We start from the raw sequence: 12,867 nt of genomic DNA on the forward strand, positions 1-12,867 counted from the left end.
GAGAGAGCACTATTGCAATGGGTTCTCTTTTAAGCTAACAGTGCTTCCACTCTCAGTGAGACTGACCTGAAGGTCCACGGTGGGAAATGAGCCGGGCATCTGGATGACTAGGACCTGGATGTACTGGGCAAAAAGAAACAGAAAGATTCATGAAAATCCCATGTCTAGAGCTCAAAGTGGGGCAGCAGAAGCCAGATCAAGTGTGCACGTGTGTGTGTGTGTGTGTGTGTGTTGTGTGCTGCTGTGCACTGGGCTGTGCTGATACCTAGCTAGGGGCAGAGCACACAACCCCCAGGGCTTGTTTCCGTGCCTCTTCGGGACTCCCTGCTCCCCGTCCTCGCACACACTCAGGAGCCACAGAGTCCAGCTACCACCTGCCTTAGGAGAAAACCAGTAGCCGCGGAGTCCACTCAGACTCAGATTTTTCAGTGGCTGTTTTTCCGGGAGGTAATAGCCACATTTTTCTTCCGAGCTGCCTCTGTGTGGGCTTCAGCCTCTAGACTTTTGGTCAGCAGCTGAGTGAGGTAACCGTTGGCAACACCCAGGGCCTCTGTCTTAAAAGAAGAGTGTGAAATCTTCACAGTGCTGTTTTGTAAACTGAAGTACCGTCCTTTTCAAAGGCAAAGAATATGCCGACACAGCTGGTAAGTTATGCTGCCTGAGATTACTTAATTAACACAAACATCAAATTGGGTAAAAATGCCTCCAGTTTATAGTTGCTTTACAACTGCAAAGCAAAAAGAAATTTATAAATTAAATACAAACACAGTTACAAGAGCAATAAAACTAGCAACCTTAATTTTATGTAATTGTTGATCTCGGGGTTTATAAAACCAAACTGCCAACATGGATGAACCTTGAAAACATTATGCTAAGTGAAAGAAGCCAGACACAAAAGGCCACAGATTGTATCATTCCATCTATAAGAAATGCCCAGAATAAGCAAATGCAGAGCCAGAAAGTAGACGAACGGTCGAATGGTCGCCAGAAGCTGGGCGGAGGGGGTAGAGAGCGACTGGTAACGGGTGCAGGGTTTCTGTCTGGGGAGATGAAAACAATCTGGAATTAGACAGTGCTGATGGCGCACAGCTCTGTGAATATACTAACAACCCCTGAATCCCACACTTTAAAGGCTGTATTTTATGGCATCTGAATTATATTCAATTAAATAACAGACATGTAATAAAATATAATAACCATTCTTGTTATACATTCTTTAGACACTAAGAAAAAATATTCTTTAAAATATAATAACCATTCTTGTTATACACTCTTTAGACACTAAGAAAAAATATTCTTTAAAATATAATAACCATTCTTGTTATACATTCTTTAGACACTAAGAAAAAATATTCTTTAGATGATATAAATATCTCAAACCAAACAGCAAAAAATCTACAATTGTTATTGCTGAAATCAGATAGAAGACATCACTATTGCAACCTTTAACGTTGTTCTGACAGTTGCAGCCAGTGCAATAAGACACGAGACAGAAATGTTATCTAAAATATCATAAAGGACAGAAACTTTTCATTTTCAGAAAAAGACAATGTATTTACCTTGAAAGCCCAAGATAATTAACTGGAAATTATTGGATTTAAAGCAACAGAGATTCTTCTGGGGGTGATGGGTCCTCACCTCCAGGGGACAAGATGATATGACTGCCCAGCGTGGACGTGTAAGTAATACCACGTGACGTCACCATGCTTGCCAACATAAAGGCAAGCAAGGACACTGGAATCAGGTGGCCCTAGCTGTTTTTAAGGTGCTTATCCATGTAATCCGTGTGTGTGTGTGTTTGATTTTCTTTTAAGTCTCCCTAAAGTTTTAAAAATTCCACTGGAGAGCTTTTAGCAGCCTAGGTACGCTTCTAGGACTCCTCTTTGGGAGCACTCACCTGGAACATCCCTCACTCATTCCATGGGCTTTTAACCACTGCTTTTCCCCTCAATCAGTTTGTAGTACTGTGGAGGCTGGTCTGTTGCTGTTATGCTGGAAGCCATGCCACCAGTACTTCAAATACCAGCAGGGTCACCCCTGGTAGACGGGTTTCAGTGGAACTTCCAGACTAAGACTAAGGCAGACTAGGGAGAAAGGCCCGGTGATCTGCTTCAGGAAATTAGCTGTCGAAAACCTTATGGATCACAACAGAATATTGTCTGATATAGTGCCGGGAGACGAGTCTCCTAGGACGGAAGGGTCCTGAAGATGATGCAGGACCAGGCCATGTTGCATCTGTTACCTGCAAGGTCGCCATGAGTTGGAGCTGACTCGAGGGCAACTAACAGAGGTGACTTACACCCAGCGTCTGGCGGCAGGTGTAACAGAAACACCACAAGTGGACGGCCCCAACAGAGAGAAATTTATCTTCTCACAGTCCAGTAGGCTAGAAGTCCGATTCAGGGTGCCAGCTCTGGGGGAAGTTCCTTATCATCACTCTTTCCTGTCTAGGAGCCTCTCTGTGCAGGGGCCCTGGATCCAAAGGACTCGCTGTGCTCTTGGTACGTCTCTCCTGGCCGCACGAAGTCCCACTCCTCTCTCCGCTCACTTCTCTCTTTTATATCTCAGAAGAGATTGATTCAAGACACAACCTAATCTTGTAGATTGAGTCCTGCCTCATTAACATAACTGTCTGTAGTTATGCCTCATTAACATCACAGAGGTAGGCTTTACAACACATAGGAAAATCACATCAGGTGACAAAATGGCGGGCAATCACACAGCACTGGGAATCATGGCCTAGCCAAGTTGACACACATTTTTTGTGGGGAGACAATTCAATCGATAACAGCCGCTAACCAGAAGGTCAGCAGTTCAAATCCACCAGCTGCTCCTTGGAAATCCTGTGGGGCAGTTCTACTCTGTCCTGTAGGGTTACTATCAGTCGGAATTGACTTGATGGCAATGGGTTTTTATTTTTATTTTGGTATTGGAATAATAATATCCCTGGAAGGCTATACATTAAGAAAATATCAGTTTTTCACATGTTAGCATGGATTAGTTCATCAGATAGCTACGGGTGCAGAGAAAGTCCCTGAGGGAATAGAAATACTTACATGAATTTGGGTGGGAGGATGGGAAAGAAAAGGAGTCTTGGTGGTGCAAAGGTTAAGTGCCAGGCTGCTAACCAAAAGGTTGGCAGGTTGAACCCACTCCGTGGCTCTTCAGGAGAAAGACCTGCTGATCTGCTCCTGTGAAGATTACAGCCTAGAAAACCCTGTGGGGCAGTTCTGCCCTGTTACTGGGGTTGCTATGAGTCCAAACAGATTCGCCAACACGTAACGATAACAGTTATGAAAAAGAAGGGGATCAGATCTCGGAGTTTTGGTTGAGAGGGGCTCTGCCTGTGGCAAGGCAGAATGAAGACGACATTTGCCGATGGGCAGGTACCAAGGAGAGGTAAAAAGTGCCCTGAAGAAGAACCCCATCCATTCTTTGGCCAAGGGCACGGGGGTCCTCCCAGTTGTTTGCAGACCACAGTAACTGTATATGGGGCATCCCATTAGTGGTGTATAAGTTTGTGGAGGGTGGTAGAGGAGAAGAAGTGTTGGCAGGATGGAATATTCCTCAACTTACTGGGCAACTGTGCTTTCTCTGCCTTAGAAGGAGGTTCCTCCAGATGCCACACCAAGGACCCGCTCCCTGCATCCTTGCCTCTGTGCCAGCGAGGAAGGCCGGGGGAAGCAACCAGGCTGCCATTGGTGGATGCCTGAGGTTGGGTCTAGCAGCTGCCTGGGCTCTTCGGACATCAGGCAGGTTTCTGTTTTGACCAGCGCTGGCTCTATTTGGGGTCAGTGTTTGTGGGTAGCCTGGGCAGCCCTAACTGATTTTCCTGGTTCCCCCTTGGTCCAGGGTAGCTGGAAGCAGCCCTCAGCTAATCCTGGTTGTGTCCAGAGGGGAATGACACTCCTCTGCAGAAGCCGAGCAGAGAGGAGAGGCAGGCCGGTCGGTGGGAGCTGCCCTGCTTGAAGATGTCTGCTCAGACAGCAACGTGCACGCTGGGCGCAAGCAGCAGGCTGATCCGGGTCTGATGTAAGCAATCAGCAGCCAGTTCCTACTTGGACGTGGCTCTTGAATCTCACAAACCCTCTTGTCAGAAATCCCCAAAAGCCTTCAGAGTACAGGGCACATCCTGGGTCTGTTCTCAATGGGGGCACGACTGTCATTGTGTGGGACCGTCGTTCACTGTACAGAACTGCCCGCTGCACTGTAGGGCATTAGCATCCCTGGCCACTGCCCACTGAATGCCAGCTGTGTCCCTATATCATTGAAACATGCAAAAATGCCCCACACATTTCCAAAGACCCCTAGGACGTCATTACTGCCCTCCGATGGAATTCACTGTCTGTCTCTCCAAGAATTGGCTCTGCCCCACCATAGACCCAAAGTATCGATTGACTCAAAGTATTGAGCGGCCACAATAGAAGTGGAGCAGGGAGACCAGATGAGCAATAGCGCAGGCAAGGCACGTTCCCTAGGGTGAGCATGAAGGGTGTTGGATGGTGCAGGGCGATGCCTCTCACAGCAGGGTCCTGGCATGAATATTGCTCCCACCTCCAGCTTCCCCTGGCACCACAAAGGCTGCTGATTAGAAAAACCTGACACGCACAAGAAAGGTGCTGTCTTTTCATATACTTGCCTTTGTCCTCCTGGCCTGGGTTAGTATGAGAGTTTGGGGCTTTTCTTTCCTCTCCTGTTGCTGTCTCTTTGGGGATAAGATGCCCTCTGTTTGAAAGCTGACCACTCTCTCCTGGCTCCCACCCATCTCTTTTTGTCAGCCCCTTTCATCGCTGTCTGGTTGTCTGCTGTTTCTTAAATGTTAACCTGCCTTCCTCCTCTCTCCTCTCCCTCTCTCCTTCCACCCCTCCCCTTCTCCATTTTCAAATTCACTGACAAAGGCCACAAGTATCCTTGATGCCCACATCACATGCTGGGCCCTGGGCAGGAATGAATCTTCTAGGGCTCAGTACTCAGCCCTCCTTGTGTCTCAGAGAACTGGCCTTGCGCAATGAGTTCATTCTCAAGGCAGCCCATATCAGCGTGAGGGGGAATCATTCATTTTTCCCAGCCCACCCTCATGCTGAGTCACAAACCCCAATAGTCAACATGTTCCATTAGGTCTTTGGTCAGAGCTCAATGCAGTCCCTTCCCCAAAACCTACCCTTCCCATGCAGCCCTCCCTCTGTGATGCCTGGAGGATGTGGTGACTCGTCTTCCTCCTTCAGTGGCACCCACCATCCTTGGGATAAGTACGAACTCCTGGGCCCAGCATTTGAGGGTTTCTAGGGATTTATTCCTGTCCTGTTCTTCCACCCTCATCTCACACCCACACACACTGGTCTTCTTGCCCCCAAAGCCACCTACAGGACTTGAAATTTCTTGTTCTCAGCATCAGACCCAGGGACCTGCCACCAGCTCACCATGGGCTTCTCAGGCCCTCTCAGCAGCCTGGCTGAGAAGCAGGGCCTCTCCCTGCAGCCCTGCTGCCCTGATGGTCAGGGTAGGCCCTGCCCTCCCACCTGTGGTTGGCCCTGTACCATGTGAGGGTCCCCCGGTGGCAGGTCCCCATGTGGCCCAGGGACCCTGGAGAAGTGCCTGGGATTCTGAGAGATCAGTCAGGTTGACACCCCAAGTTTACAACTGTGGCTAAGAGACCAGACATTGGCTCAGAGTTCCCTGGGATGAATGGCCTTGTCACCACTTCCTGGCTGTGTGGCCTTAACAACAATCATAACAGCTGACATTCATGTGCCAGGCATAAAAAAAACATAGCACCCAATAAACAGGAATTCTTTCACTTAACCTAAACACCCCACATGATGAGGGAGGCACCCACTTTCCTACAGCACAGATGGTGGAAGCTGAGGCACGTGGAGATGAAGGATCCCTCCCAGGGTGTCACAGCTCGAGGGGACATTTGCCTCTCAGAGCCAGGAGTCAGTGACATGGTCCAAAGCCCTGGCGCCTCATGGGCTTTGCTGTTGCTGTTATCAATTTCACACACTCTGAACTTGTCCGTGTGGAGCCTCTCAGTGTTCCAAGGGTCTCCATCATAGACGTCATCGTCCAAGTCAGGACAGCAGAAGGGGGTTCTTCCCTCTTTCAGCAGCTCCTTGGCTCACCAAGGCGCCCCTGGAGCAATCTGCCAACAGGCTAGCTTCAGGCCTGGGGTCCAGTGGAGGTCTTCCTCCTACCTCCCATTCCCCAACTTTGCCCCCGTCCCAGCCCCAACTCCCATCCCCGAGGGGTAATGAGATACATTTCAGCTACACATTTGCTGTATCGCATTTGGCACTGGCGAGGACCTCTCTGAGCCTCAGTTTTCTCATCTGTGAAATGGGCAGGTGAGAAGGAGACACCCATGGTGGACGGGAGGACGGAACCTGGCTTTGCCCTGCGGGGGTCATCCGTCACCCCGGCGTGGTGAGGGACCCAGAGGCGCTGGCAGGCGCGGTGGCCGGCCGCCCGAGGGGGCGGGGGCTGGGGCGGGGCGGGGCGCGCTCGTCCGGGCGGGCGGAGGAAGGGCCCCTGGCTGCCCCGCGTCACTGTGCCGGGCTGTGGCCGGGGAGATGCGGCTCCTGGCCCTGGCGGCCGCCATGCTGCTGGCTCGGGCCCCGGCGCCGGGTAAGCGGGGGCGACGGCGGCGGGGCCGCGCGGGCCGGGGTGGCGTCGCCGGCCTCTTGCCCTGCCCGCGCCCCGGTGGGGGACCCGGCCGAGCTGCGCCAGGGCCCGAGGCGGAGGGTGGGGGCCGGGCCGCGCCGTCTGGGGGCTCGTGGAGCGGGGCGTCGCGGGCCCGGCGGGGCTGGCTCGGCCCGGCCAGCGAGGCCCTGCAGCCCCGTCCTGGCTGTCAGGTGGCCTCGTCCCTGCTGCCGGCCGCGGGCTGGGTCGGCGCTGTCGCCGTCGCGGGCGCACCGGGGACTCGCCGACCTTCCGCGGCTGCCGGCCCTGCTCCGCTCGCCCGGGGCGCCCGCGCTGGCGCGGAGACTCCGCGGTGCCAGCTTTCCTTCCCGGTGCGCAGGCCTCGGCGTGGAAGATGTAAGCTGGGACGCGCGACCCTCAGTAGTTGTTTTTGTTCCACAGCAGGCGGGACCGTCAACCGTTGGCAGGCCATCTGGGCTCTGGTTGGAGAGTGCTCAGGAGGCAGAGTCCCAGTGGCAGGATCTGTTCTGGACCGAAAGTGGAGCCTGGGAACTTGCTCTTGGGTGTTTTAGGACGACCAGGCTTGGTGAAGTAGGGTATCACCGATGGAACTAAGTGGGGCCCTGACAGGCGAGCCCCTGCTCTAGGGGTACCCTCTCTGCCCACATGACTTCCACTGGACTTTACTGCTCTCTCAGAAGTTGCTGAAGAATTTCCCTCTGTATTCCCTAGCACCCTGCTCAGCTGGCTGCCGCAGGGCTATGGGGTCTTGCTGGCTGGGATGACTGTAATGTTAAATAACAGCACTAACGTCCCACCTCTACTAGGTGCTTACTGGGTCATGTGGGACGCGTGATCTTGTATAATCAGTACAAAACTTCAAAGTAATAATGACATGAACAACTGTTTATATATCCAAGAGTTTTACAAATATTAGCTCATTTAACCTTGACAGTAACCTCTGAGGTAGGTGCTATTACTATCCCCATTTTGTAGATGAGACTACTGAGACACAGACTAGTGATTGACTTACCTTAAGTCACAAGGCTGCAAGTGGGGAAAGTGGGATCTGAACCTGGGAAGACTGGCCCAAGGCCTTGTGGTTATAGCCCCTGTGCTGTGCCGCCATTGTCTTGTAAACAAGGAAACTGATGACCTGGTGTTAAGCCATTTTCCCAAGTGTTGGAGATGGAATTTGAACCAGGGTCTGAGGAAGAGGGACTTGGATAACAGGGTGAAGCAGCCAGGCTTCCAGTGATCCTGAAAATCTTCCCTGTGGGACACAGGTTTTCAGAGTCACTGACTTGGCTGGCGATGGCAGGAGGGCTGACTGGGAGTCACAGGGGTCTTTGGACCTGGCCAGTCCTCACAATGTGTGTAGAGCCAGGTGTGGTCAGCAGGACGTGAGGGGGCACATATCGGACCGTCAGCAGGATCCTGCTGCTTAGGTAGCCTGTGGCCTGGCGGAGTGTGAGGTCTCTCCACCTCTGCAGATACTGGTGCGTGCGGCTCCTTGAGGTGATAGCCTGAGGCCGTGCCTGTCTCCGCTCTCTAGTGCTGCTGTGGTGGAAAAGCCACAAGTGGTGGCTTAACAAATAGAAATGTATTTTCTCCCACTTTAGGAGGCTAGAAGTGCAAATTCAGGGTGTCGGCCCTAGGGGAAGGCGTTCTCCCTCTGTCTGTCGGCTTGGGGAAGGTCCTTGTTCCGTGGTTCCTCGGTGATCTTCATGTGGTGTGGTATCTGTCCTCCCCATCTCACTTGCTTCTCCGTGCATAACCTGCTCTCTTTATATCTCAAAGGTGAGCGGCTTAAAACACACCCTACAGTGATATAGCCTCTTAACAAAACCCATTCCCAAGTGGGATAATAACCACAGGTATAAACAAACCAACAAAAAAATTCGTAGCCATCGAGTCCATTCCGACTCATAGCGACCCCATAGAACAAAGTAGAACTGCCCCATAGGGTTTGCAAGGAATGGCTGGTGGACTGGAACGGCCAACCTTTTGGTTAGCAGCCAAGCCCTTCACCACTGAGCCACCAGGGCTCCAACCACAGGTACAGGGGTTAGGATTTTTTTTTTTTAAATAATTTTTTATTGTATTTTCAGTGTAAGTTTACACAGCAGTTTTAGGTTCCTTTTCAACAATTTCTATACAAGTTGTTCAGTGACATTGGCTGTGCTCTTCACAATGTGTGAACATCCTTATTTCCGTTCTAGTTGTTCCGTTTCCATTAATCTAGTTTCCCTGCCCCCTTACCCTCTTGTCTTTGTTTTTAAGTAATTGTTGACCGTTTGGTTTCTTATAGGTGATTTTTAAAGGAGCACAGTACTTACAGATGATACTCACTATTTTTGGAGCCAATTTGATGTTTAACTACAAGGTGACCTCAGGGGTTAATTTCTGTTCAGGATTTGAAAAGTACTTCAGGGCAATAGTCTGGGAGAGTCCTCTAGTCCCAACCAGTTCAGTAGGCCTGTTTTTTTTTTTTTAATTTGAGTTTCAGTTCCACATTTTTCTCCCATTCTGTTAAAAAAAAAAAAAAAATTCTGTTAGGGTCCTTTTATTGTCGCCCTGATTACAATGGTCAGTAGTGGTAGCCGGGTACCATCTAGTTCTTCTGGTCTCAAGGGAGATGAGTTCATAGTTAGTATAGGCTGTTTGTCCCGTAAACTAGTTTTTTCTCTGAGCCTCTGGTTTCCTCTCTTTTGTGTCAGACAAGTAGAGCCAATAGTTGTATCTTTAGATGGCCACTTACAAGCTTTTAAGACCCCAGACACTGCTCACCAAACTAGGATGTAGAACATAAATTTATGAGCTGTATTATGCCAACTGCTCAGCATGTTCCTGGAGACTCTGGTCCTGACCCTTCACACCCTGAAATCCACTCCGGAGAGGTGTCTGATTGTGTCTAACTGGCGTCCGTAACTGTGCCCCTTACATGCTTTCTTATGTATATGAACAAACATGCATACAGTCACATAGATGCACGTACATATATGTATGCATACACCTGCATATATGCACCCACCAGCCCGTCTGCGGGAGAAAGACGTGGCAGTCCGCTTCCGTAGAGATTTATAGCCTTGGAAACCCTGTGGGGCAGCTCCACTCTGTCCTGTAGGGTTGCTCTGACTCAGAATCGACTTGACAGCAGTAGATTTGGTTTGACGTTTGTATACAGGCGTATATGCCTACATGCATAAGTATACACTCGCAATACACTTTTTGGTTGTTTTTGCTGTTGCTCCAAAATTATATGCTGCATAGTAATTCCCAGCAGGCCTTCTTTTCTTGGGTACTTTTTAGTGACAGGCTGTGTACACTTCACCTTCACTGGGTGTTACCTTTCCCATCACCAAAAATAAAAAGTGTCTGCTATCTAGAGAGCAAATGCCCCTCCCCCATCCCTGGTAACCACTAATGAACATTCGTGTCTGTGTGTTAACTTGTCATTTCATAAAATGAGATCATACAGTATTTGTTTTTTCGTGATTGATCATTTCTTGCAACGTAATGTCCTTCAGGCTCATCCATGTTCCGAGGTGTTTTGGGAACTCATTTTTCATTATCACTGAGTAGCATTCCACTGTAATCGTGTAGCACGTTTTACTTATCCATTCATCTGTTAAGGGGCACTTAGGTTGTTTCCATCTTTTTACTGTTGTGTATCGTACTGCGATTATAGGGGTTAGGGTTTACAACACATATTTTTCAGGGACACGGTTCAATCCATAACAGTGCCCTCCCCGACCTGGAGTTCTCCAGGGTTAGATCTGACTGCACCTTCCTCCCCCAGGCTCCTTGATGGCTTTCCTCATTGCAGGTGCTGTCAGGGAGGGCCTCCCAGAGACGGGACTTTTGGGGGTCCAGAACGTATCCTTAGGTTCCAAAGAGACTTCAAGAGCCTTAAGAATTAGAATCCGAGATCCTTTAGAGCCTGCTGTGGCAATACCTGGGGCCACATCTAGGAATAATGGCAGTAGCCAGCTTGCCCAGCACTCGCTGCAGCTGCACGCCCTGCTCAGTGCTCCCCAGATGAGTCCTCGCTGTGGTCCTGAAGGGTGGCCCTGGTGCAGCCACCTGATGCCATGTCTGGACGCTTAACTGCCACACTCTTCTACCTCTCCATCCTGGGGTTGGGTGTGACCTTTGTGGCCAAGTCGTCCCACCTCTCATTTTACAGAAAAGCAAACTGAGGAGCAAAACATTTACTAAAAGCCACTTTTTAGTCCAGAGTAGAGGTTAAGAGTGGTCTTTGGAGCTGGATTGCCCAGGTTCATATTTCAGCTCTGCTGCTTACTGTGTGAGCTTGAGCAAGTTGGCTAAGGTCTCTGTGCCTCTTAGTCCCTCATCTGTAAAATGGGTGTGAGCATAGTATAAGGATAAACTGAGGAACTATATCTAAAGTACTTAGAGCCACGCTTGGCACACATGTAACACCCAGCCAACGTGAGTGGGATCCGTAGGCAGGTTGGTGTGTTTGTCCTGGGTGAGAGAGCTTCATGGGATGTGCTCAATGCAGGCGTATTGCCCCCAGGCTGGTCTGGAAGCACCTCTGCTGCCCTTCCCTGAGCACTGGCTCCTAGTGCCGTGGAGTTTTAAGACATACAGCTGTGTTTCCTTCAGAGATTTAGTTGGCATGAATTCAGACTGCCCCTTATTGTTCTTACTGAACAAGATTTTCGCTCTGATTGATACTGACAGTTTACAGTCCTCATCAGCATAGAGGCTCCTGGTCCCCTGAAGTGAGTGGGGCTGTTTCTTTAGGGCACAGTGGGAGTGTGGGGCACAGAGCCGCCAGGACACCACTGCCCAGGTGAGAACAGAGGGGCTCCCGTCGCCTCCCACCCCTGCTTCCTGGGCAGGCGGGGCGGGATGCCTTGTGGGCTCCCCTCACCTGGGAGTGGCCCTCCCAGCCTGCTTCACGCTGAGCAGGTCATGCAGTGCTTGGCTACATGGACATCCCTCCAGGCTGTTTTCAGAACGGTGTCAGTCTATCCCACAGCATTGTCCAAGTTGAACAAGAGGTTTGACCCTCTAACTCATCCATGGGAATTTAAGGGCCACTTGTAGGCAGTACCGGCCACACAATTTGCAGGATCCAGTGCAAAATGAAAATACGTGGCCCCTTGTGCCAAAGTTACTAAAATTTACCTATGTCGACAGCAGAGACTAAGCTAAGCTTGGGACCAACCTTGCTTCCAGCTCAGGGTGCCTCTCACTTCCTTTTGCCCTGCCTCCCCAGCTCTCAGGCATGCGAAGTGATGTTGGTATTTTAAAAAAGTTTTCTTTTGGAGCCTTACACTCCCATTAAGGTGTTCTTTTATGATTTTCAGATGAGGACACTGAGGCCCTGAGGGCTCCCACCTGACAGAACCACGTGTTTCTGTGCCTGTCTCATCTTTTCTTTCCAGCTGGCTCGAAGGCTCAGGGTGAGCACCCAGGGCTGCCAGGAACAGAACATGTGCTTGTTGAAGGAATGGGGTTCACTGCAACAGGCGTTCCCACTCCTGTGGCTTAGTCGGTCTCCGACTATCTTTGTCATATTCCTCTTTAAGAATTGGCCTTGGGGGCCCTGGTTGGGGTGGAAGTCCCTCCCGAGGTCCATGTACAGGTGGAGGTTGCTGGGTCATGGTGCAGCTCACCAAAGGGCACTGGTCTTTCCCTTTCTAGACTGCACCAGGCCTGCCACAGGGCCTTTGCACAGGCATGGCCTTCTCCCAGAAAGGCCACCCACCACTGCTGAACTCAGCCTCCAGCTTGTGGCCGCGTCCTCAGGATCTCTTTCCTGACCTGCAGACTGGATCAGGATCCCACCAGGATTTTCTTAAGCCCTGCACTTTTCCTCCGTAGCACTTGACATTGTTGGTAGTCACAGACTTATGTATCTTTCTCCTGATTCGCAGCTGCCTTACCCAGAGGGCTGTCCACTCTCTTAGGTCAAGGGTATTGTTTTCTTCTTTACTTAGTACCTGGCACTTGGTTGTTGCTCAGCAGTTATTTGTTGAATGAGTAAATGTACCGAGCTGGGCATCAGCTAGAGGGAACAGGAATGCCGACCCTATTTGTCACCTCAGTTCCTTGGAATATAGTCAGGCAGCAAGAAATTGCGTTCTTCAGGCCAGAATGCCTTCAGCAATTCTTCCTAGGCCAGGAAAAAGGAGTCCTAGTGGCGTAAGAGTTCAGCGCCCACCAACTGGCACTGTGGAAGAAAGACCCCCA

At 50.5% G+C, this 12,867-nt stretch overlaps 1 protein-coding gene across 1 annotated transcript in view; it reads left to right on the forward strand.

Annotated features, from left to right (window-relative positions):
* The first annotated feature begins 6,568 nt into the window (after positions 1–6,568).
* VSTM4 (V-set and transmembrane domain containing 4) overlaps positions 6,569–12,867 on the forward strand; it is a 145,622-nt gene continuing 139,323 nt past the window's right edge. Inside the window, exon 1 of the mRNA XM_023547175.2 lies at positions 6,569–6,624. Coding sequence (XP_023402943.2) covers positions 6,570–6,624 — 55 coding nt within the window. The 5' untranslated portion in view covers position 6,569. The remainder of the gene's footprint in view (positions 6,625–12,867) is intronic.

This window comes from Loxodonta africana, chromosome 16, assembly GCF_030014295.1.
Source record: "Loxodonta africana isolate mLoxAfr1 chromosome 16, mLoxAfr1.hap2, whole genome shotgun sequence".
NCBI lineage: Eukaryota > Metazoa > Chordata > Mammalia > Proboscidea > Elephantidae > Loxodonta > Loxodonta africana.